A 22472-nucleotide genomic window follows, 5' to 3' on the forward strand; every position below is an offset into this window, starting at 1 on the left:
GGGTGTGGGTTGTTTGCCCGATGGTGGTGTTTGTACGGGGTGTTATGCAAGTGTGGCAACCGCAGAAACCGAATTTTAATTTGCACGCTTGCAGCATTTGAAGCTGGTTGAGGGACCGGAACCCTTCGGGATCTAAGCGGCTTACAAAGGATCTCTTTCGACCAGGAGCAGGAAATCAGCGGAACCCAACCCCCCTAGAATGCACAAAGGACCAAAAGGGATTGCGCAACGCGAACGCCTATTTACAGGGTATAATTAAGTTAAGTTCTGGCTGCACAGGAAAAAAAGGACAAAAGTCGAGAGTCGACGTCACTCGACAAACCAGAGGAGGGGTTGTGGGTGGGGTCGATGGTTGAAGGTTGAAGGTCGGGGAAGTGGGAGGATATGTCGCAAGGGGCGGGGTCAGCTTCAAAGGACACACTTCAATTCGGTGACTGCCTAATCCATGAAAGCCCTTTTTTATGTTGCTCACAAGTGTGCTAAGCCTCAAAAATATTCGAGGGTTAAAAATAGAATGAGCCATTATTTGATTGTTGCACGCAAATTATAGATAATTAAGGAACAGTTCGAATTTATTGCATAAATAAACCCTTTTTTTATTCTATTATATCATAGAAAGTAGAGTGATTACTAGAATTAGACTTTAGACTCGTCGTAATATTTAAACTATATAAACCAAGGGCATTCCATACCATATATGAGCTTAATCTAAGAGACCTCCTAAGTTGATATACCGGCCCAGCCTGGGAACCGATCATTTTCCATATCATTTTCACAACCGTTTTCACGCAGATTCACGCCCCCAAAAAAGTCCACTCTATTAGAGTGGACCGCCGTTAGGTTGCCATGATCTGATCTCACTCATTTTCCCAGGCCCAAAGCTATAAAGTCTGTAGATACACCTTTCCATTCCGAAATCAGGTTGCAGTTTCGACACCTTGCGGCCAAAGTTGAGCTCGGGATGAATCTTGGGCTTGGATTTGGCTTGCGGTCTGCGGTGCGAGATCTTCGGGATCCATAAATCAACACGGCGAAAGATCATTAAAAGAGAATCTTTGCTATCATAATAAAGAAATCACACGAGAAAACAAACGCAGAAGACAGAGAGATCTCTCTTTTGATTTGATCGCTCAATCAAAATGATAAATGAAAATTAATATTTCTTAATATTGTTTACAAAAGTGAGAATTTCGGTGTATTTCCTACAAGAGCTTTTCTCCATTCTGTGGGTAAAAGGCGGTGCCGACCGGGATAATATAACCATCTATTTTTCACTGCTTTCGGTCATTGTTTGATAAGAATTATTGCAACATATCAATCACGAGGTTAAGTGGGATCTGTGAAATGTGAGCGAACATGCATCAAGCAGCACGCAACTACTTGCGTACCATCCAATATTCAGTCCACAAAATGAAAACATTAACCGGGAACAACAGCAAATGGTCAGAAGTGTACACACCGGGCCCAAAAACAACAGCGGAAAGTTGCGGCCACCGACATTCATCAACATCAACATCAAAAACAAACAGCAAAAGGCGCGATACCCATTCCTCTACCCTCTCTATAAAGAGGGTTCCATAACCCAAGCCATCCAATCCCATTCCCATTCCCATTCCCACTTCGGGTCGATTTATAGCTGGAGACCTCTTGAGGTGCTCGCCGCTTTTTGGCGGTTGTCGCGGTTTCTCTGAGCCCAAAATTATTATCCCGCACTTTAGGCGATTAATTGACTTTATGACTCTAACAAGGAAGGGGTTTCGATTTTATAGAACAACCATATTACAGGGCCTCTAAGCCAATGGGGTTCCAATTAGAGCTGGAAGAGACTTTCCCCGGGGAGAATGGCTTCCATCGAATAGAAACCCTCAGATAACTGAGGGCAAAGTAAATTAAAATAAAAAATTGTACTGTAAACTTTTAATGTTCTTAACATATTTCAGTGATAGCAAGCCCTTTTGCATTCTCCATGTGATCTAAATAAATTTTTACTTCCGTATTTGGTGCATCCAGTGTACCATAATTGCCAGCAAACATTCGTATGATAGGTATACGCTATTCGACGCTTTCCGCTGCATTTTCCATCCACCGGACTTGGACCTTCACATCTTACTGAATCACATCAAAAGGAATGCATCTTTTACCTTATATAAACTGTTAAAATATATTACCTGCATCATAGCCCTTAACAAAAGGTTTTAAAGTAGCCAATAGACCGACTATGAATAAGAACCTTACTAGTTTCATCTCAAAACTGTTTAAACTTCAAACATTTTATTTAATTCCTAGCTTGTTAATTTAGCATTTGCAAAAGTGATTTAATTTTATGCTTGATTAAGGCGAGACGTTAAATAAGAAATAATAACGTATTAGTATTTAATTTATTTCGTACAAGTAAAAGTGACAGCATGTATAAATTTATTTTTAAAATTTAAGAACCGTGGATCTTTGGAATACTAATGGTATCCATGAGTTCATTGATTTGCAGTAAATCGTGTGACTAACCCTATAATGCCCCCATTATTTCCGTTAACATCTCCCACTGGAGTCCCGAAAAAGCGATGCCACTTCAAAATAATCCCATTTCAGAGGGACCGCCATTGAATTCCGGTCTGTTTGTCCAGTCGAGCGAAAGAAAGGCTGACTTTAAGCAAATTAGCAATTCCACAAAAGTGTCGCCTCGCCCTTAACCCTTGTGTGGCCGTAGCTGTGCTGAGCCTTAACCCCTGACTGGCCTAATCGTGGCACGTGCTTGGACATATTTAATGACAGGGCTGTGTCTCTTCTTATTCGACTAAAAAAAAAAAGTCGAACAACACTCGAACGAAACTGAAAAAGGGGCCAAAGTTGTGTAGCACACATAGCACACATAAAGATAATCCAATCTTATGCTGCTAATTTTACAGCATCCCGAAAATGAAATAAAATCAAATCTCGTGTGTGGACGAGCGTGTGCAAATGTGGTTTGGGTTAGGGGTTGAGGTTTTCCGGGAAGGGAAGGAGTTCGGAGCAGGGACCAAATCCAGATGAATTCAAAACTGGAAACCGCTGCCAGCTTTGCGAAAAACTTTTGCCCGAAAGAAAACCCTCAAAGAAATAAATTCGATTATATTACACTTGAGGAAAACAAGTTCTATTACAAAAGTAGAGGGTTAAGATTTTGCAATATTTATTATTGAAAGAATTTAAACAAAAATGTTGAATAACAAATTTTCAAACTATTTTCATGGTTTTAATGACACATCTCTGACATTCTAGTGTTTTTTTTTTCAGTGTTCGCTCCCTCTTTTATGTGCCTCACTCCCCGCTGAGACGAAGGCGGTTGGCATTCGCAGGGGGCGTGGCATTTGCATTTTTTCAGCTTTATTTTCTGGCCCTTCTGCTGAGTTGTTTGTTTGGCCAAAGTTTCGAGCCAGCGAGATGCCTAATTCGTTTACCAAATCCACTTTACATAGTTGAGCGAGTCGCAGGCACAAAATATGAAAATTCAATAAACTACGCAGGTCCTGAAGGACTCTCCCGCTGGTCCTGCCACTTGAGGCTTAATTGTGCGTAGCTCCACCTGCCGGCGAAAATGGAAAATGGCACGTGCAACACACGGGAAAAAGCTGAAAAGGGGGCAAGAGACAGTGCCACACGCACGAACTGCATTCGCAAGTGGGCGTGCATAATTTATGCTAATTCGCATGAGAAGCGCAACCAAAAATAAATAAAAATATTTATGAATAAATAGAGCAGCAGCAGCATGAGCTTTAAGATTCTGAGTTATGACAAATTGTTTTTAATGAGCATTAGCTTTCTAATAAGCCCAATTCCCAGGGTATTTTTGAATTCCGCTCGAGTGAAAAAAAACAACTGTGTTGAAGCTCATTAAATCAGCTAACTTAAGATTTAGTGGTGCTAAGTTGCTTAAATAATTGCCTAAGCTTGCTTGGGTAATTGCACATTAAATCAATCAATGTCGGTTAAGAAATTTCTTGTGTGGGTTTAAAGAGTTTTACTTAGCTCCCACAGTTTATTCTTTTTGATTTTCTTATAGTTGTGTTAATAGTTAAAAGGATTATGTGTACCATTTTGTAAAGTTCATTATAAAGTGCAAGGAAAACCAAGCATTGTAGTGAAAGTACTAGTTCGACGATTTCCCATAATGACCTGTCTTAACCCCTTGATGACCTGACCCCCGACAAATGACACTCTCTAATGAACCGCCGCCACACATGGAAAGTCTTTCCGCTTCACGCTCTGTCAATTGGCTAGGCGACATGTAATTATCAGCAGTCCTCGGAAAAATACGGAAAATGCGATTGAGGCTAATTTCGGTTAGGTGCTATGGGCCCAATAATTAAAAGATCATTTCTGAGTGCGGGCTGTCGATTCGTTGACCTTCATTGACGCCTATAATAACTTCATTAAAAAACGCTCCTTTCTATTTGTTTCATTCTATTTTAATTGCAATCAAGTGAAATGTTTGAAATTTGGTAACCAACCCGCATGGCGGAAGCCATCAACTCTTTTATATATTTTTTCTTTACTTTGGGTGACATTTCCCTGAACGAGAATTTCTTGCTACATTTTTTATGAATATTTCCTGACGCAGCTCCTCTGCTTTTAGTCATTATTCACACTGCAGTGATTCTACAGCAAGATAGACATTTTTCTACAAGCAAAAGGAGGAAAAACAAAAAAAAAATCAAGTAAGAATGGAAAATGAAATACCCAAAGGACATTGGAGCTGGGAGAAAAAACTTGGCCGCTTTGTAGAAAATTCATAAAACTTCCGCTTGGAAGAACTGAAGAGCTGGGGAGGAGAGATTTCATAGGCCCGGGTCAGCAAACAAGAAAATGGCGCATTTTAAAGTGAACGGAAGCAAAAGGAAATGGCAAGGAAAAGCGAGAAAAACACAGTCCAAGGAAATTTTCCGTGTCAAGAAATTTTCCTTCTACTTGAAGCTGCTTGCTTGTGCCGCCATTTTCTCTTTCTCGGGGGTTGCGATTTCCCGAGCTTTTCCCTCCCCCATTTTCCTTTTTTTTTCGCTCTGCGAGGGTGGTTCGCAGGCGAAAATAAACAAAAATCAAAGTTGCAAATAAGAAGAAACTACAAAGTAAGTTAGCATAAAAAAGTTTAGCGGCGCCTTGTTTTTCGGAAGTTTCAACATCTTCGTCGCCGGGGGGGGGTGAGTAGAGGGGTTGGCGTACTTAGCCCACCCCCTCCCCACGAACACAAGCACATGGACGCACACACACACACAGACACAGATACTGGGACAAAAGATTCCGTCGAGCACTTTTCGTGCAACAAAAGCCGGAAACAGCCGGCAAAAAGAAGCTGAGGAAAAACTCAGTCAACATCCTCTCAAGTGCTTCCTTCGCTCCTTCTGCTGCCTTCCACTCGGGGATTTCGATGCTCCAAGTTTCTGCACTTGCGGAAAATTCTTAAGTATTGGAACTGAATTTGGGGTGTTGCCATTCAAGCTATAAAGATTTCCGAAATGTTTTCTACTCTTCAAAAGATCCTTCAGCTACAGTTTGGTTTCATGGGAGTTAGAACTTTATTAATTTTTTATACGTAAGTTGATGGATGTATTTTCCAAAGTGTCCTACTTGTCAGCATGCAGCCAGCGATGTGGCCGCTCAACCAAGCGCAAGGGCAGCTCCCGAGAAAAAGGACGAAGCCGGAGAAGGACGACAGCGATGCTCCCTCACCTTGCTCATGCTGATCACGTCTATTTATTGTGCACATAATATGGGAGCAGCTCCAAACCAGCAGCTCCTGCCCCACCTTCCTATCCTGAATTCTGCTGCTCCTTGGACTTCGTTTCTCCTCCTCTTTCTGCTTCTCCGACTACGTGCGACGCATGCATCGCTGGACACGCTTTGGGGTCGTTGGTGGCCACCCCACTACCCCACTTTGCTCCTTTGGACACTTTTTTCCTTCCTATTCCTATATACTCCGCCGGGGAAAATTCAATTATCGAATGCGAATTTTTCTTCTCGTTTTTATTTCCCTTCGTTTTTTTTTTTTTTGTGTTCTCCTCGTTTCCGCTTCGAATATTTTTTTTTGTTTCAGCCGAAAGCATCCCAAGACGAACTTTCAGCGTATCAGCATTTATTTGCTGTTGATTTATGCAGCGAACACCCCATTCCACCCACCACCCCCATATTCTCAGCCCCCCTTGGGCTGCTCGCTCAGTCAAACAATCGACATCGACATCGACATCCCCTCCACGTCCCCATCCACATTCACGTTCAGATTCAGATTCAGATCCAGAGCGCTGTTGAATATTTGCCAAGTATGCTGATTGAATTTTTTCCAGTTGACTAAATGATATCAAGGATATTTGCCAGGCAAGCGCGACTGCCTTTGCTCCTGCCAGCAGGTTGCGCCTCTTAAAGCCTATGAGTTCAATGATTTTCCTGGCCTACAGGACTCTCGAGTCAGCTGATTACATTTAGCCAGTGGGCATTGGATTAAATATTACATAATTTAAGGCAAGAGTCTTGACAAATAAAGTGTTTCCCCAAGGGAAAGAAAAATTTCTTGAATTGTAATTATATACAATGGTCAATGCTAATTAGATTAAGGTTGAAGGACTTTTTGGCCTTCAGATATTTTATACTCTTAGGAATACATACATAACCATGTCTACGATATTAATAATATGAATATGAACAAAGTTTTCGAATCCTTTCCATCCATATCTAAGTATAACCGCTTTGTGCACTTACCAATTTAATTACAATTGCCGCCCACATTTGCAACGGAGAAGCTTCCTTCTTGCTTACCAGCAATCCGTGTTTGCTGCTCTGCATCCTTCAGATGAATCCTCGTCCTTGATTACCATGCTGCACTCACATCCATAAACCATTTAAGCAGCACTGCCAGCACATTGACAATTTCCAATATTTAGACAGGCAACTACTAATAATCGTGTTTGGCCGGCGTAAAGCGAGCATGCAGTTGGCAAATACCCGATATCCCAGATGAAACTATCCATCCATCCGCCGGATTGGATGGGATGAAATGAAATGGCAGGATGGGCATGGATAATTAACACTGGTGCCAAATCGAGTGGGTTAAACATCGGCGTACTGCGATCTATTTGAAACCCTGTTGCCCTGCAATAATTAATATGCCCAACGTGCAACAGCAGACAATTTGTGGAAAGGGGGCGACTTTCGGGGGCTCGTAAAGGGGTCTTCACGGATTGCGGAGGGGGGTGAAATTGGTTCGAGGTTGGTGGGCCGTAAAAGGCGTTAAATTGACACAATTGAACACACCCTTGAGATTCGAGTGAGTGAGGCTTTTCTCACTCGTTTTGTTTGCGATTGCCGTTGCAGGAACTGATGTTGCTGCGGGGTGTTGCTGCTGCTGCGTGCTGCTGCTGCTGTTTGGGGGTGCATGGAACAACATCTTCATCATTGCGGCACCGCAAAAATAAAAGCGAAACAAGTCAGCGATATGCGAATGTACCCCAAAACGAAGAGATGACAATACATGGCTGCTTCTAATGGGGGATCGAAAGCCCCCAAAAAACCCCCTTCCATATTTGGCCTATGCAAATATGCGCGACAATTGATACTTGGCATCGAAATGCGTAATCCAAAACGTGACAGCGATTTAAGGGGATTGTATTCAGTGAAATGTGCAAAATGCCAAGTCAAATTATGAAACTTATAGGAGGAGTGTGAATTCGAAAGCTTCATTTGTACTGAGAAGATAAAAGAAGTATGAGAAGTTCTTAGTTAAATATTTTATGATTTTCTGAAAGGCTTTTCCTTTGTAATTACTTTCAGAGCCCTATAAACTATAAATACCACATTGAAACCCACCACACCAGGAACTAGCAACATTCATAGATCGAAAATGCCCGCAAACCCGACTGTCAAAACAGGCAAACAAATTGTGCAAATAAGTCGGGGAAATGTTATTTATGCCCGTAAGATTTTCCGTGATTAAATAACTAAGGTACAGGCCAGTCGCCTCGCCGCTTGTTTTGCAGAATGACAGCAGTTGCAACTTAGCCGAGCTCCAAATGTGTCAGCATCGGTTGCATATTAATGGCCCGGAGGTGTGCATGCCAATTGTCATGCGCTGAAATGCTTGTTAACAACGTCGATTGCTTTTGGCCAAGTCAGTCGTCTATATATACCCAGCACCAGCCCCACCCCCAGCCAGAAAGCAAATCCAACTCCACATCCACTTTCAAATCCGAGCTAAAGCCAAAGTCAAATCCAACTGAACCTCCTGCTCTCCCACTTTTTCCTCTTTTTAATCAAAAAGAAGTCGATGCTCCTGACTCCAGACTCCTCCCCCGTGGCAATAACGCCACACATTTGTAATGTTGCTTCTGTTTTTGGCTGAAAGAGGAGCCCAGGAAGCAGCAGAGACAGTAGAGGAACTGCACTAAATGCTCACACTGAGAAATATAATCTGGTAGTCGATAAATAACATTTTAAGTTAATTGAAAGTTGATAAAATGGTAGAAATCAAAATCCAATAGGATTACATATTTATGGTTTTAAGGATATGTAACATTATTTATTTATTTCCAGAACCCTTCCGAGTTTTTTCCGGTGCATCTCTTAGATGCATTTTACAAGTTACTTTAAGGCAATCAATTTGTAGTCGAATCGCGTGGATCGCAAACGGGCGGGCGGGTGATGGGTTGGAAAAACCAATCAAAAGAGCGTTGCGAACGCAAATTGAACGGCAAATGGTTGCAAGATGATATTTCAATACACCAGCTTGCCGGGATCACCTGTGCAGCGGACTTCCAACCCTTTCACTCCCCTTCGGCCATCACTTTTTGGCCATAAATTATGGACGGGCGACGCCTGCGCGTAGTTTTCTTACTTTTTTGCAGTTATGATTATCGCGCCAGGATGGAAGAATGGGGCAGCAGAAGGAAACACATACGTTCCGTTCCTGTGTGTGCAAACAAATGTAAAAAATTTTTAATTGACTTTTGCAGTTTCGCAGTTGCCGGAGCCACCGCCAGTTGCACTTTTTATGGCCCCTCGCGTGTATGGCAGCTTAAAAGTTAATAAAACACGCCCAATGATAACAAGCCGCCAATAACATATATATATATATTGCCCCTGAGGTCTTCATCATCGTTTCGTATTTCCCAACATTGTGAGCTGATCCCCAGATACCAGATCCGCCAGCATCCCAGTCGATCCTCGCCAGGTTACCAGAAGTTTTCGGAGCTTCGAGCTCGTAGAAAAACAATCAATTAGGCCCAAAAGTAGCTTCCAACTCCAAGGGAGCGCCATAAGTTTCCGTCTCCCCCCAAGATCATGATGGTGATGATGGGGCTTCGGATGGTTAGGATGGTCCGGATGGCTGGCATGTTGCCCAGTGGCATCGACACGACTTTGATTCTCTTTCCGCGCCGACTGGCAGGAGTTTTATGGCCTGCTTTGGCGAAATTTATGTTACATTTTTATAGTTCCAGTGTAAATTGACTTTTAAAATGCAAAAATTTATCATAGCAACGGGCTGCAGTATGCAGGGGGAAGTCCCGCGCCAACTTTAATTGCCTGCGCCCCGCAAGACGGTGGCAACTCTGGCGGAAGCTTCGAAAAGTCAAAAGAAAGCTCTGTGAATGGGACGATAAACATCTGCGCGGTTTCAAGAGGAAAACAACCCCCAAAATTGTTCGCCAAGGCTTTATTTATTGGAGAACGTTTAGATACTCTAAATCATAATTAATGATTGTAATATTTTACTAAGAAAACGATATACAACTTTAAAAAAGGAGATTCACAAGCTAGCTTGGCTATTTTAATCAACGTTTGGTCGGGGTCACCAATTGAAAGTCATTACTGAATATAAAGCTATTAAGCCATAAATTTAAAAAAAATATTTGGTTAGTCTAAGAATACTTTGATTTTTGAATTATCCTTACATGTACATATATTGTATAAACCACACGCTTTAGATAGCCAAAAAACTCAACGGCAGAGTATGAAACAAAACACAGTCGTAAAAGCTTTTCGCCGAGTCAAAACATTTTGCGGACCTTGGCACTCAACGTTGTTTTATCCATATAGTTTTTTTGATTAATTCGCTAGTGCAGTTTACGCCCCAAACCACAGGAAAAAGCTCCGGAAAAGTTTGGGTCGCGTGGGTGTTGCCCCTCCACCTTTTCGCGAGGTCTCCAAGTTCAATTGCATGACGAAACAGCCGCGGAACAGTTGCGTCGCTCCTTGATTAGCTGAATAAGCGGGAAAAATCCATAAATTGATTAAGTAAAACTCGGAAAACTAAAGTGAAATGCTGCTGCCAACGGTCAGCGGCCAATCCGCCGCAGGATGCAAATGGAAAAACTGCTGTCGCCGCAGCTGGGAAATGCTGATGGCGCCCGTATCGCCCAAGAACCTCAGGACCACGGCGCTCTTGACGAGCATCTACCAGTTGGTAAGTTCAAACATACATGTATATATAGTAGCGGATTATATAAGAGACTGGAGAATGGATATCTCAGGCGGGGCGCAGCGCACTGGCACGCAGGGAGATCCGGGAATCCCCGAGCAATCCACAATGTGCAGCCGCGGCCCCAAATACAAAAATTACGCACTGGATATGCAAAGCCATACCCCACTGGGCGCGCAAGGAGGCGTCGAAGGCGGCAATGGAACGCTCGCCCCCGCCTATCCCCGGAGAAGTCCAGGGGCGGAGCGAAGGAGACGCTCCTGCGGCGCAATGCGTCCGCACTTGAGTTTCGTGATCGGAAACGTGCCAGGACGAGCACCCTTTTTAAAGCTCTTCTCCTGAAATATATTGGGAGTTGTTGCGAAAGCTCCTAGAACCAGTTGGGAATTGTAGAAGCAGCTTTCTGGCTTCGTTCAGTTTGGTGAAAAATAAGGGTGGTAGCTTCAGCAGATCGCTGGGTTGTTCCGGTTTTCGCAAACACTTTTTGTTAAGTGAGATCCTAAACAGTCGCTTTTCTATATTCCCCAGTTAATCTCCCACTGCGCCCTTTTCCTGGTTCTCCTGGGACTGGCGCATGCCGAACAGATGTGCGAGGTGCTGGAGCTGGACATCTTGGACCAGAAGGACAATGGTTTCTACAACATGTCGCCCTTTCACAACGATCTTCGCCTGCAAACCGCTGCCCAATTGGCCGTCGCCACGGAGAATCTGCTCTACGTGATGGCTGGTATCGCGGGTACCTACGCCCTGAGTGCCATATTCCTGTTTTTCGGAGTCTTCAAAAATCGGCCGGGCCTAATCATACCCTGGCTGGTTGTGGAGTTCCTATTAATGATTGGTTTGGGGGCACTGGTCTTCATGCTGAGGGATACAAAAATCGTGCAATTGCTGGGTGGTCAAGTGCCCTACTGTAAGTTTGGATTTTTAGGCTTAAATTTTGAAGTAAATAATAACGAATTATCTTATATTTCAGTTATCATTTGCTACATCTTGATCTGCATGGATTACTGCAAGTGGTATGTGATGCATAGCTTCTACCAGAGTCTACGCACCATGAATAAGCTTCGAGAGATTGCCACTGTGGCCATACCATGTCCAGCTCCAGGAGCCGTAAGTTGGTATCAATATTTTGAAAACTTTAATAGTAACTTTCTTATACATTAGATACCCTATCGTTTCCAACGCGAGCACATGTATCTGGGCAGCAATGGATATAAGCACATTCTAACCGAGTCTCCCGATGGACAGTGTTAAACATGTACTGAAAGATTGGATATTTTTGGAACTTCCCATCAGGTGTCTTGATTGCAATTGCACTGCAAATTCTGTATTGCAAAACAGAGTGTGATATGGTTTTGGTAGAGATACTATTTTATATAGCCAACGGACATGGAGCGGCTTATTAGAAATGCAGAATCGGTTCAAAGCGTTCGGCGATTAAACTATAAACTATTTTTGTGTAGAAATAGCTCCCAAAGCACCTTAAAAAATAAAAAAAATAATAATAATATTTGGTCACTAACGCGACTCGAACTCGGAACTTCGAAGCGAAGGTCGCACTCTCTAACCCCTAGGCTACGGCAGCGAAACTCTCGGGATAGCCGAGATTGATTAAGCCCCAAAATCTTGAAACGAAAAACTTGTCTTAAATAAATTGGCGTTCATACAAATATGTATTGTAGCAACGAATTTTTTAAAGCTTAGTTTCTCAGTAGATTTACCACTACTTAACTATAATATGCCTTAAATTCTGTTGACTAGCAATATTTTAGGTATTTCTATTTTGTGGCACAGAACGAATATCAAATAAAAGTGCAAAATTGTAACATATCTAATGAACGTGTTTTTTATTATTTCCACACTTACTAATTTAATGTACATCAAGTTAGAAAAATGTTTGGAATATTCAGTTTTGGGTGCTTTTATTATTTGGCCTCAGCTACAGATGCACATTATCTAATAATATCTTTCTTGTCTTAGGATTATTTGTTCCACTAGCCTTTCCGGCCCTTTAGCTTCATAATTGGCGGTGGCAAAGTGGTTCCTACAGTGGTGGTGCTCAGAGTGCTGGCTCCCATTAGACTCATATCGTTATCCAGGCTGTCCATTACAAAGTCCACTACGGTTATATTGTTAGCGCCTTCAGAATCCCCCTTATCTGTGGGGATACTGATCTGAAACTGCAGCAAAACCACCAGATAAGTGACCATTGTGGTTAAGAGTCCTTTAAAGAGAGTCCTGTTCACATCAAAAAAGCCACCGCAGTTGATGGTCGATGGATTCATTTCGGTGGCTCGCAAAAACATATTTATCTCCGTCTGGGCATCCGAGTTCATCCAGTTAAGCTCCACCATGAGTAGTTTCTTCTGGAAATTGGTTCGCACATTAACCGAGGCATAATGTGCCTCATCGCAAATATAGAAGAGCAGTCCTATGTTCCACAAAGCCGTGATAGTCAGTCCTATGTCCTTGATGCCAAATCCCTCGGAGAGTTGCGACATTAGTCCATAAATCGAAAGGGTAATGATGAAGAACAAGTAGAGGCTCATGAAAACAAAGGTGTAGCACAGGGCATTTCCAGTATCACGGGTCAACTTGCTCAGTCGTAGCCACAGAACACGGTAGTCTGCCACCATGGCAGCGGGTCCAATGTGTTTCAGTGCCTTCTGGAACCGCTCCGCCAGAAGATGAGCCGTAATGCTCATGGCCTCGCAGATGAGGAACCACCAGGCACCCAGCATTGCAGTCAAGTTGTCCAGGATGCAGTAGGGCACCACCTGGTTAATGTTCAAATCCGACATGGTGACGTGCGTGATGACCACCGATAAAACCGAGAGAATTGGCAGCACGATGGCTATGTACACCGCCTTCTGTCGCAATTTCAGAGGCAAACTGTGCCCGGATATCTGGTAGTACAACACCTCAAAGTCATCCCAATCATTGAAGAGCTTTGCTATCTTCCTGGCCTCGTACCACAATATTGGTATAATCATAATGGGCAGGATGTTGACCAGAAAGAGGTATGCAATAACCGCCTCCTCGAAGGGTCCACTCAGGGAGCGCACAATGTGGATGCGGTTGTTGGCCACATAGCCTACATAGCACTGTAAAGCGGTTTTGGGTTACATAATGGTATCCATAGTCAATTTTGAAAAATGTTATGCAAACACCACACTCACCGCCAGGAGCACAAAGAAAACCACCGAGTAAATAAAGGAGGCGGAGTTCATTTCGAACTTGGCACGAGCAGGACCATGTCGCACGATGGGTAATACTCCAATAATCCTCAAGAACCAATTGATGGGATCTATGTTTCGGTAGAAAACACTCTGAAAGCAGCGAAATTCAGTTTTACAAAAATGGTTTTAACAGCGTAGCAATCCACAAACCGGCTTAAATTCCGGATTATTGGACGCCGTGCTGTCCGAGCTCTTTTTCCTATCCAACGGAGGAGCTTCGTAATCCGCATCCAATCGCTCCGCCAATCCAATGGAGTACTTGCGGACCCCGTACAAGTATGCCTGGGCATTAGCACTGTTCAGCGGTTTTGCATTGAGGAACACCGCGTCACCCTTCTTGCGTCGATAGTAGTTGGCCATTCCGGAGAGACTGTGTCCGGAATTTCCTTGTCCGTGGCCTTTTACCACTTTTTCGCCAGACGGACGCATTAGCCATGCACCTGCACACGCCCCCTTATCGACCACGCCCTCTGTTGACTTAGAGCCGGAGTTTTAGTTTCCTGTTGATGTGCGTTGTTTGTCTTTTGAATGAATTAACCTTAGCCCGGTGTCCCAATTTCGAATTTGTGTCAATGGCGCGCATGTGGCAATTTACAACACTGAAACCGGGCTGCCAGGCTACCGATTTGGTATCTAAATGGATCTAGTCCGGTCACACTGGTGGGTGTGGGTGCGAAAGATAAATAAATAAATATGTTGAAAATGGACAGGGAAAAGTTGATTGTGCCCAATCAAATTGGCTATCTGATACTAAAGGAAGATGGAGCAGTTCTGGAGTCCGGCGGAGATCTGAAGAACGATGAGCGCAGTGCAAATGTGATAATGGGATTACTAAATCTCACAGAGACGTGCGTTTTTAAACAAAGGATGAAGGAATTTTGTAATAATTACGCCTATATTGTAGCATCGACGAGTCCTTCATGCCGAGCAGCAGCTGCGAGAGGATCACCATCGATTACGAGCATCACTACTACAGCATCTGCATGTCCAACCGTAGAATATACATCATTAAGATCAGCAAATCGCAGAATGGCGTCACCACGACCACGAGCTCCTCCTCGTCGAACAGCGTGTATAACGATGCCAGCGATTCCGGGGCAGTGCTGGCTTGAAATCCGTCGTCGGATGTCCGACCCACTTGCAGATTCTGTTGGCAAGCAACCGGACAAAGACCCCACAATTGGCGCACTCCCATTATTTACCTAATCCTCCTCTTTATTTGTCAAAAAATACATCATCTGTGAGCTCTTGCTCGAAAATGCGCCTCGCTTCCTGGGTGACGTCCAGCAAGGTGGCCTTGCTATTGCACAGGATCACATAGTACTGCCTGTAGTTACAGCGCCGCTTCACAATCCAATAGTCATTGGTGGTCTTGACCTGAACTTCCTCGGCAGGAGCACTCTCCATTTCCGCCTTGCCACTGCCATTGGCCAAGTCCGCAATGATACTAAGCACATTGCGGGGCAGCCCTTGGGGCAGGTGCCTCTGAAAGTTCGTGTGGTGCTGCAGGCTTTGTTCGTTAATGAACAAGTACTTCGGCGCCGTTTCGCTGTTCCCGCTGGAGTTGTCCTGGCCTGCAGCACCCACCGCCTCCTTTGTCAACTCGCTGGATATGTCCCGGGCCAACGAAGTCAGTTGGGGAGCCATGTAGGCATGGAGATCGTCGTAGAGATCTTGTTTCGGCGCAACCTGGTCAGCTGACAAATGTGGAATGTTTCAAGTTGATTATTTTGGCTATTTAGTTCTAATCCTTAACATACCATTCAGAAACAGACACAGAGTTATGTGCAAAGCGCGGTAGATGAGCAAGTAGTAGGGTTTGGCCTCCTTGTCCAGTGTCACATAGACCTTCATTGGATGATCTTCCTCATTCACAGCGTCATGTTCATCTCCTGCGACCTTCTGACGACTTCTTACGAATCCGCCCACCTGGCATTCACTTATGCTTCGCTTTAGTGAAGGAGAAACTGCAATGGTGGAACTGCTGGCCTCGACTTTCAGCACGTGTTGCACGACATACGAGTGCACGCAGTGCAGATCCTCCGGGCTAAGTTTTCCGCCACAAAGGACCTGCTCCTGGTAGAGCATTATGCTCTCCTTGATGTCGGGGAAGGTCTCGCACAGGGTGCCAAAGTTTTGGGCCCGCAAGAAGAGCGTTTTATCCAATGGCAGATACTGAATGGAATGCAGCATATCGATGATATCACATTGCGCGGGATCCCTCAGGTTGGTCAGATGCTGATCATAGAACTGGAGTAGCTTCTGGCAGAGCAGTTCCCTACGCTTATCCGGATTAGGTTCTTCACTTCCGCAGGAGGAGAAACATCCGTTTTGAAAGCGAAACATTTGATAGCATTGTCTAAGTATTGCTCTATAAATCCTGTCGGAGATCTCGGCACCCCGATAATCGGCCACCTCCACGCCCTCCTTTAAGCGCACCTCCTTGGGAACATTCAGGACCAGTACTAACCAATACCCTGGCTCGGGTTGGTAGAAGAGTTGTGTGGTTTTCTGGGTATGCAAGGCCTGGCAATCATCTTCAGATGTAAAAGTTCTGCAAGTACAGCAAACTCTGTATTATTACCCACTTCCCTCTATGTAAAAAGTTCCATAAATACCCAGTGAACCTTATGATGGCCTCACTTAGTCCCACATCTTTGATTTTCGTATTTAATTCAATGTCATTTGGATGGTAAAACAAAACCTTCTTGTGTTCCTGAAAAAAATTACTCATTAGGGGCGTTTCTTAGCCTTAAAATTGATTTGCCAACCTCGCCTTCAACTTGGCCAAAAGTCGAGTTAAAAATGTAAAAGCTGCGTAACGTAATTTCTACGCGTTGCAATAATTTAGCCATTTCTTTCCGCACAGAATTAAAAGTATTTATTTTGGCCAAAGGTAAATAATGAAAAGGTACTAACGCGTCCGTGTTTGCCAACCAGGGTTACATTTTACCAAATGTAGTGTGCTAGTATATACCAAACGTTTCCAGTACCAAATTAAAAAAAATACCACACAATTAATAAGCGAATTTAAAGCTTTTTCATTTATTTTGGAATTTAATAGATTTAATAAAATTTATGTCATGGCGTTTACTGAAATTTAGAATTTTTCTGATGTCTTCCCTTTTGACAATGCAGAAAGGAAAGTGGCCATCCATAATCTCCTCATATTTATTTAGAGTGAAGTGCGTGCTAAATTGTGTTTATTTGGAAATGTATTTAGTTTAAGCCTGGATTCCTCCACGGAGACGGAGCACCAAGTGAAGGGTCGATTCCTTCTGGATGTTGTAATCGGACAGGGTGCGTCCATCCTCAAGCTGCTTGCCGGCGAAGATCAGACGCTGCTGATCTGGGGGAATTCCCTCCTTGTCTTGGATCTTAGCCTTAACATTCTCAATGGTGTCCGAGGGCTCTACCTCGAGGGTGATGGTCTTTCCGGTCAAAGTCTTCACGAAGATCTGCATACCACCACGGAGACGAAGGACCAAGTGAAGGGTGGACTCCTTCTGGATGTTGTAATCGGACAGGGTGCGTCCATCCTCAAGCTGCTTGCCGGCGAAGATCAGACGCTGCTGATCTGGGGGAATTCCCTCCTTGTCTTGGATCTTAGCCTTAACATTCTCAATGGTGTCCGAAGGCTCTACCTCGAGGGTGATGGTCTTTCCGGTCAAAGTCTTCACGAAGATCTGCATACCACCACGGAGACGAAGGACCAAGTGAAGGGTGGACTCCTTCTGGATGTTGTAATCGGACAGGGTGCGTCCATCCTCAAGCTGCTTGCCGGCGAAGATCAGACGCTGCTGATCTGGGGGAATTCCCTCCTTGTCTTGGATCTTAGCCTTAACATTCTCAATTGTGTCCGATGGCTCTACCTCGAGGGTGATGGTCTTTCCGGTCAAAGTCTTCACGAAGATCTGCATACCACCACGAAGACGAAGGACCAAGTGAAGGGTGGACTCCTTCTGGATGTTGTAATCGGACAGGGTGCGTCCATCCTCAAGCTGCTTGCCGGCGAAGATCAGACGCTGCTGATCTGGGGGAATTCCCTCCTTGTCTTGGATCTTAGCCTTAACATTCTCAATGGTGTCCGAAGGCTCTACCTCGAGGGTGATGGTCTTTCCGGTCAAAGTCTTCACGAAGATCTGCATACCACCACGGAGACGAAGGACCAAGTGAAGGGTGGACTCCTTCTGGATGTTGTAATCGGACAGGGTGCGTCCATCCTCAAGCTGCTTGCCGGCGAAGATCAGACGCTGCTGATCTGGGGGGATTCCCTCCTTATCCTGAATCTTGGCCTTCACATTCTCAATGGTGTCCGATGGCTCTACCTCGAGGGTGATGGTCTTTCCGGTCAAAGTCTTCACGAAGATCTGCATACCACCACGGAGACGAAGGACCAAGTGAAGGGTGGACTCCTTCTGGATGTTGTAATCGGACAGGGTGCGTCCATCCTCAAGCTGCTTGCCGGCGAAGATCAGACGCTGCTGATCTGGGGGAATTCCCTCCTTGTCTTGGATCTTAGCCTTAACATTCTCAATTGTGTCCGATGGCTCTACCTCGAGGGTGATGGTCTTTCCGGTCAAAGTCTTCACGAAGATCTGCATACCACCACGAAGACGAAGGACCAAGTGAAGGGTGGACTCCTTCTGAATGTTGTAATCGGACAGGGTGCGTCCATCCTCAAGCTGCTTGCCAGCGAAGATCAGACGCTGCTGATCTGGGGGAATTCCCTCCTTGTCTTGGATCTTAGCCTTAACATTCTCAATGGTGTCCGAAGGCTCTACCTCGAGGGTGATGGTCTTTCCGGTCAAAGTCTTCACGAAGATCTGCATACCACCACGGAGACGAAGGACCAAGTGAAGGGTGGACTCCTTCTGGATGTTGTAATCGGACAGGGTGCGTCCATCCTCAAGCTGCTTGCCGGCGAAGATCAGACGCTGCTGATCTGGGGGAATTCCCTCCTTGTCTTGGATCTTAGCCTTAACATTCTCAATTGTGTCCGATGGCTCTACCTCGAGGGTGATGGTCTTTCCGGTCAAAGTCTTCACGAAGATCTGCATACCACCACGGAGACGAAGGACCAAGTGAAGGGTGGACTCCTTCTGGATGTTGTAATCGGACAGGGTGCGTCCATCCTCAAGCTGCTTGCCAGCGAAGATCAGACGCTGCTGATCTGGGGGGATTCCCTCCTTATCCTGAATCTTGGCCTTCACATTCTCAATGGTGTCCGATGGCTCTACCTCGAGGGTGATGGTCTTTCCGGTCAAAGTCTTCACGAAGATCTGCATACCACCACGGAGACGAAGGACCAAGTGAAGGGTGGACTCCTTCTGAATGTTGTAATCGGACAGGGTGCGTCCGTCTTCCAGTTGCTTGCCGGCGAAGATCAGACGCTGCTGATCTGGGGGAATTCCTTCCTTGTCTTGGATCTTAGCCTTAACATTCTCAATGGTGTCCGAGGGCTCTACCTCGAGGGTGATGGTCTTTCCGGTCAAAGTCTTCACAAAGATCTGCATTTTGGATTATTCTGCGGGAAGAAAATAGAGATGTGGAAAATTAGTACGAAATCAGACGAGTTTCGTTGAAATTACAAAACTATTGAAACTAACTTTCTGGCTGGGGAATAAAAATGGGAAACTTATTTATCGACGCCAACTTTGTTGAGAAACCCCTATTAACCCTCTACGAATATTGGAACAAAGGAAAGCGAAGAAACAGGGAACAAAGGGTAGTTGAGAAACCTTTGTTCCGTTGCTTCGTCATCGTTTTCGTGTTGCGAGTGTGTGCATGTATGTATACACAGCTGAAATGCATGCATACACATTATTTTGTGTGTATATGGTGACGTCACAACTACAAGCAATAAGAAATTTTCAGACGTGGCTTTGTTTAAGCAACCTACTCTATTTCAGCTAAAAATAAGTGGATTTCGTTGGTAAAATACTTCAATTAACTAAACAACTAACTAATAACATGCACACAAATGCTCGAGTGCGTATGTGATTTCTCGAATTTTCAAATACGTCACTGCGAATTTCACAATTTGCCAATAAATCTTGGCGAAAATCAACACGTAAGTTTTATTTATAGATTTGTTTGCGTTTTGATGCCAATTCATTGGGAAAACGAGATGCGTGGCTGCCAATTTCTTATTTTGTAATTACGTAGAGCGTTGAATAAAAAAAAATGGCCGAACAAAGACCTTGAAATGCAGTTTTTCTTGAAATTACTCAACGTCTTGTTGCTCTTATTACTAATTGGTAACAGCGAGTTAAAAACTTACGTTTCTTGTGACTTTCGAGAATGTTCTTTTAATTGTACTTTAATCACCAACAATTAAGTATAAATTTTTCGCTGATTGCGCTTTACTTTCTGCTTGTACTTGCTGCTGCAAATGTCAATTGGTTTTGAAGGCGACCGTTCGCGAACGCTGTTTATATACCTTCGGTGTCCGTTGAAAATCACTAAAAAATACCGTAGTGTTCGTAACACTTTAGTACAGAGAAAAAAAATTGTGCCGAAATGTTTTTGATACGTACGAATACCTTGTATTAAAATTTTTTATGATTTCTATGTATCACTTTTTTTTTGTGTTTTTCGTTTAAACTCACCACAGTACAAAACAATAAAATATTTTTAAGACAATTTCAAATTGAGACCTTTCTCGTACTGACTTGACCGGCTGAATGAGGATTTCTACCTAGACGACCTACTTCTTACCATGACATTGAATGCAATGCCACCTTTGATCTAAACTTACAAAAGTCCAAGGCTTGTTAGGATTGGTGTTTTGGAATTTAAGACCCTTGTTAGTTTGCTTTTGAAATAGCACTGTCTTCTCTACCGGCTATAATTTTGAAACTCGCAGCTTGACTGGAAATTTAAAAAGTAATTCTGTGTAGGTAAAGGGTGTTTTAAAAGTGTGATGTGTTGAGCGTTGCGGCAACGACTGCTATTTATGTATATATTTTCAAAACTTATTGTTTTTGAAGTGTTTTAAATGGAGCTATCTGGCAACGCTGCGCATAATCTTACACAAGCTTTTCTTAATCCATTTTTAAGTAAAATTTGTTTATACTCTTTCGGCAAATAATTGTTAAATCGCTTTAAGTGGGCTTACATCTGGATAAGTAATGAAAACCTGGATAATATATTAATACATATAATCCACTGTGCTTTCCCCGTGTGTGGCCATATACCTAAAAAAGTTTATTTTCGCAGAGCCCCGCACGGTCACACTACGGTTCGGCGATTTTCGATTTTGGACAGTACTGATTGCAAGCGCACCGAAAGCAAAATGGAGCTGGAGATTTTGAACGCGAAGAACAGCAAGCCGTACGGCAAGGTGAAGGTGCCCTCCGGCGCCACGCCCATCGGCGATCTGCGCGCCCTAATTCACAAGACCCTGAAGCAGACCCCACACGCGAATCGCCAGTCGCTTCGTCTGGAACTGAAGGGCAAAAGCCTAAAGGATACGGACACATTGGAATCCCTGTCGCTGCGTTCCGGCGACAAGATCTATGTGAAGGATCTGGGTCCCCAGATTGGCTGGAAGACCGTTTTCCTGGCCGAGTACGCCGGCCCACTGATTGTATACTTGATTTTCTACTTCCGACCGGAGTTGGTGTACGGCAAAGCTGCCAGTCTGCCGATTTCCCTAACCACCCAGTGAGTTTGTAGAAAGTAGTCTCTGAAGTCTTTCGATTGTCGACCTAATCGACCTCGTCGCTTATGCAAACTAAAACGCAACGGCTCTGCATAATTATCCCCGAACTTTGGATGGTGGTTCACCCAGTAACCCGCTTTCTTTTCTCTTTTGCCCCAGCATTGCCGCCGGCTGCTATACGGTCCACTATGTGAAGCGTCTGCTGGAGACGATTTTCGTGCACCGCTTCTCGCACGCCACCATGCCGCTGAGGAATCTCTTCAAGAACTGCACATACTACTGGGGATTCACCGCCTATGTGTCCTACCACGTGAACCATCCGCAGTTCACCTCGCCCTGCATGTGCACCGTTTGGGGAGCTCTTGGGGCATTCGCTGTATGTATCCGCGGCCATGGTTTATGGATCTGGGTTATATGTTTTCGTAATCTACCGGTTTCCTTTGCTTTTGTTCGAAACATTTGTTTCTTAATACCAAAGGTGTAGCTTTTTGTTAAAATTGGTCAAGCAATTTGTAATGTTATATGTGCTATATATTTGGGATCCATTAATCATATTTGCAGACCCACAAACTAAGCCGCACACTTTTCACTTTCAGCTCTGCGAACTAGGAAACTTTTCGGTGCACATTGCCCTGCGCAACCTGCGTCCGCCGGGAACAAAAGTGCGCAAGATTCCGGTGGCCGATGGAAATCCCCTCACCAAGCTGTTCGAGTAAGTGGTCACTAAAAAAACCCACAGCTCAAGTTTATTAATTCGCGCTCTTCGAACTGCAGCTTGGTTTCTTGCCCCAACTACACCTATGAGATCGGTGCCTGGGTTTCATTCTCTGTGCTGACTTCTTGCCTGGCTGCCTATCTGTTCGCCTTTGCCGGAGCCTTCCAGATGACCATTTGGGCCTTGGCCAAGCATCGCAACTACAAGAAGGAGTTTAAGGACTACCCTCGCCAGCGCCGCTCCATCTTCCCCTTCGTCCTGTAGGTTGGATGTGGGTATCCCCATGACGCATTCGCTGTATTACCTATTCCACATTATACATTTACACATTTGGCTAGCGTTTAACAGGGTAGTTGTCTAGTGAACTTTGTGCTTTCGTTGATTTAAAGCAAATACAAATTGGAGAAGCGTACATTT

At 44.3% G+C, this 22472-nt stretch overlaps 6 protein-coding genes, 2 long non-coding RNA genes and 1 other non-coding gene across 14 annotated transcripts; 3 read left to right on the forward strand and 6 right to left on the reverse strand.

Moving 5' to 3' along the window:
* Positions 1 to 1911: 1911 nt before the first annotated feature.
* lncRNA:CR43917 (long non-coding RNA:CR43917) lies at positions 1912 to 2232 on the reverse strand. The gene is made up of 2 exons (NR_073911.1): positions 2169 to 2232; positions 1912 to 2109 (listed from the first exon to the last, which is right to left on the reverse strand). It is a non-coding gene; the product is annotated as a long non-coding RNA:CR43917 (long non-coding RNA).
* A 6844-nt stretch (positions 2233 to 9076) lies between these two features.
* lncRNA:CR45422 (long non-coding RNA:CR45422) lies at positions 9077 to 9394 on the reverse strand. Its single transcript, NR_124776.1, has one exon. It is a non-coding gene; the product is annotated as a long non-coding RNA:CR45422 (long non-coding RNA).
* A 610-nt stretch (positions 9395 to 10004) lies between these two features.
* Positions 10005 to 12264, forward strand: Fie (Fire exit). Of its 2 annotated transcripts, none has more exons than NM_133165.2 (4): positions 10005 to 10420; positions 10964 to 11345; positions 11409 to 11545; positions 11600 to 12264. In NM_133165.2, exons 1-4 carry the CDS (start codon positions 10277 to 10279, stop codon positions 11687 to 11689), a joined length of 753 nt encoding a protein of 250 aa, NP_573393.1. In that variant the 5' UTR covers positions 10005 to 10276; the 3' UTR covers positions 11690 to 12264. The 2 variants fall into 2 exon arrangements, with proteins under 2 accessions (NP_573393.1, NP_001261381.1); NM_001274452.1 differs by having other exon boundaries at positions 10162 to 10420.
* Positions 10487 to 10761, reverse strand: snRNA:U11 (small nuclear RNA U11). Its single transcript, NR_003121.1, has one exon. It is a non-coding gene; the product is annotated as a small nuclear RNA U11 (small nuclear RNA).
* Positions 12265 to 12429: 165 nt separating the features above from the next.
* Gr63a (Gustatory receptor 63a) lies at positions 12430 to 14034 on the reverse strand (the record flags this gene model as incomplete). The annotated part of the gene is made up of 3 exons (NM_001144411.1): positions 12430 to 13539; positions 13615 to 13764; positions 13825 to 14034. The coding sequence occupies 3 exons, from the start codon at positions 14032 to 14034 to the stop codon at positions 12430 to 12432; spliced, it is 1470 nt and encodes a 489-aa protein (NP_001137883.1).
* A 296-nt stretch (positions 14035 to 14330) lies between these two features.
* Positions 14331 to 14929, forward strand: Lamtor4 (Late endosomal/lysosomal adaptor, MAPK and MTOR activator 4). Of its 2 annotated transcripts, none has more exons than NM_139577.3 (2): positions 14331 to 14522; positions 14579 to 14929. In NM_139577.3, the coding sequence occupies exons 1-2, from the start codon at positions 14368 to 14370 to the stop codon at positions 14784 to 14786; spliced, it is 363 nt and encodes a 120-aa protein (NP_647834.3). In that variant the 5' UTR covers positions 14331 to 14367; the 3' UTR covers positions 14787 to 14929. Both variants share the same exon structure in this region, with proteins under 2 accessions (NP_647834.3, NP_001261382.1).
* On the reverse strand, positions 14875 to 16587 carry Ccz1 (Caffeine, calcium, zinc sensitivity 1). Its single transcript, NM_139578.3, has 4 exons — positions 16446 to 16587; positions 16293 to 16390; positions 15435 to 16228; positions 14875 to 15371 (listed from the first exon to the last, which is right to left on the reverse strand). Exons 1-4 carry the CDS (start codon positions 16527 to 16529, stop codon positions 14890 to 14892), a joined length of 1458 nt encoding a protein of 485 aa, NP_647835.1. The 5' UTR covers positions 16530 to 16587; the 3' UTR covers positions 14875 to 14889.
* A 102-nt stretch (positions 16588 to 16689) lies between these two features.
* Positions 16690 to 20615, reverse strand: Ubi-p63E (Ubiquitin-63E). Of its 4 annotated transcripts, NM_079185.4 has the most exons (3): positions 20286 to 20351; positions 19958 to 20138; positions 16690 to 19201 (listed from the first exon to the last, which is right to left on the reverse strand). In NM_079185.4, the coding sequence occupies exon 3, from the start codon at positions 19188 to 19190 to the stop codon at positions 16899 to 16901; it is 2292 nt and encodes a 763-aa protein (NP_523909.2). In that variant the 5' UTR covers positions 19191 to 19201; positions 19958 to 20138; positions 20286 to 20351; the 3' UTR covers positions 16690 to 16898. The 4 variants fall into 4 exon arrangements, with proteins under 4 accessions (NP_523909.2, NP_001261383.1, NP_995994.1 ...); NM_001274454.1 differs by lacking the exon at positions 20286 to 20351 and having other exon boundaries at positions 19958 to 20069; NM_206272.1 differs by lacking the exons at positions 19958 to 20138; positions 20286 to 20351 and adding an exon at positions 19284 to 19481.
* Positions 20616 to 20922: 307 nt separating this feature from the next.
* Sc2 lies at positions 20923 to 22466 on the forward strand. Its single transcript, NM_139579.3, has 4 exons — positions 20923 to 21342; positions 21500 to 21716; positions 21937 to 22052; positions 22115 to 22466. The coding sequence occupies exons 1-4, from the start codon at positions 20972 to 20974 to the stop codon at positions 22317 to 22319; spliced, it is 909 nt and encodes a 302-aa protein (NP_647836.2). The 5' UTR covers positions 20923 to 20971; the 3' UTR covers positions 22320 to 22466.
* Positions 22467 to 22472: the final 6 nt, after the last annotated feature.

Source organism: Drosophila melanogaster, chromosome 3L, assembly GCF_000001215.4.
Source record: "Drosophila melanogaster chromosome 3L".
NCBI classification, from domain to species: Eukaryota; Metazoa; Arthropoda; class Insecta; order Diptera; family Drosophilidae; genus Drosophila; species Drosophila melanogaster.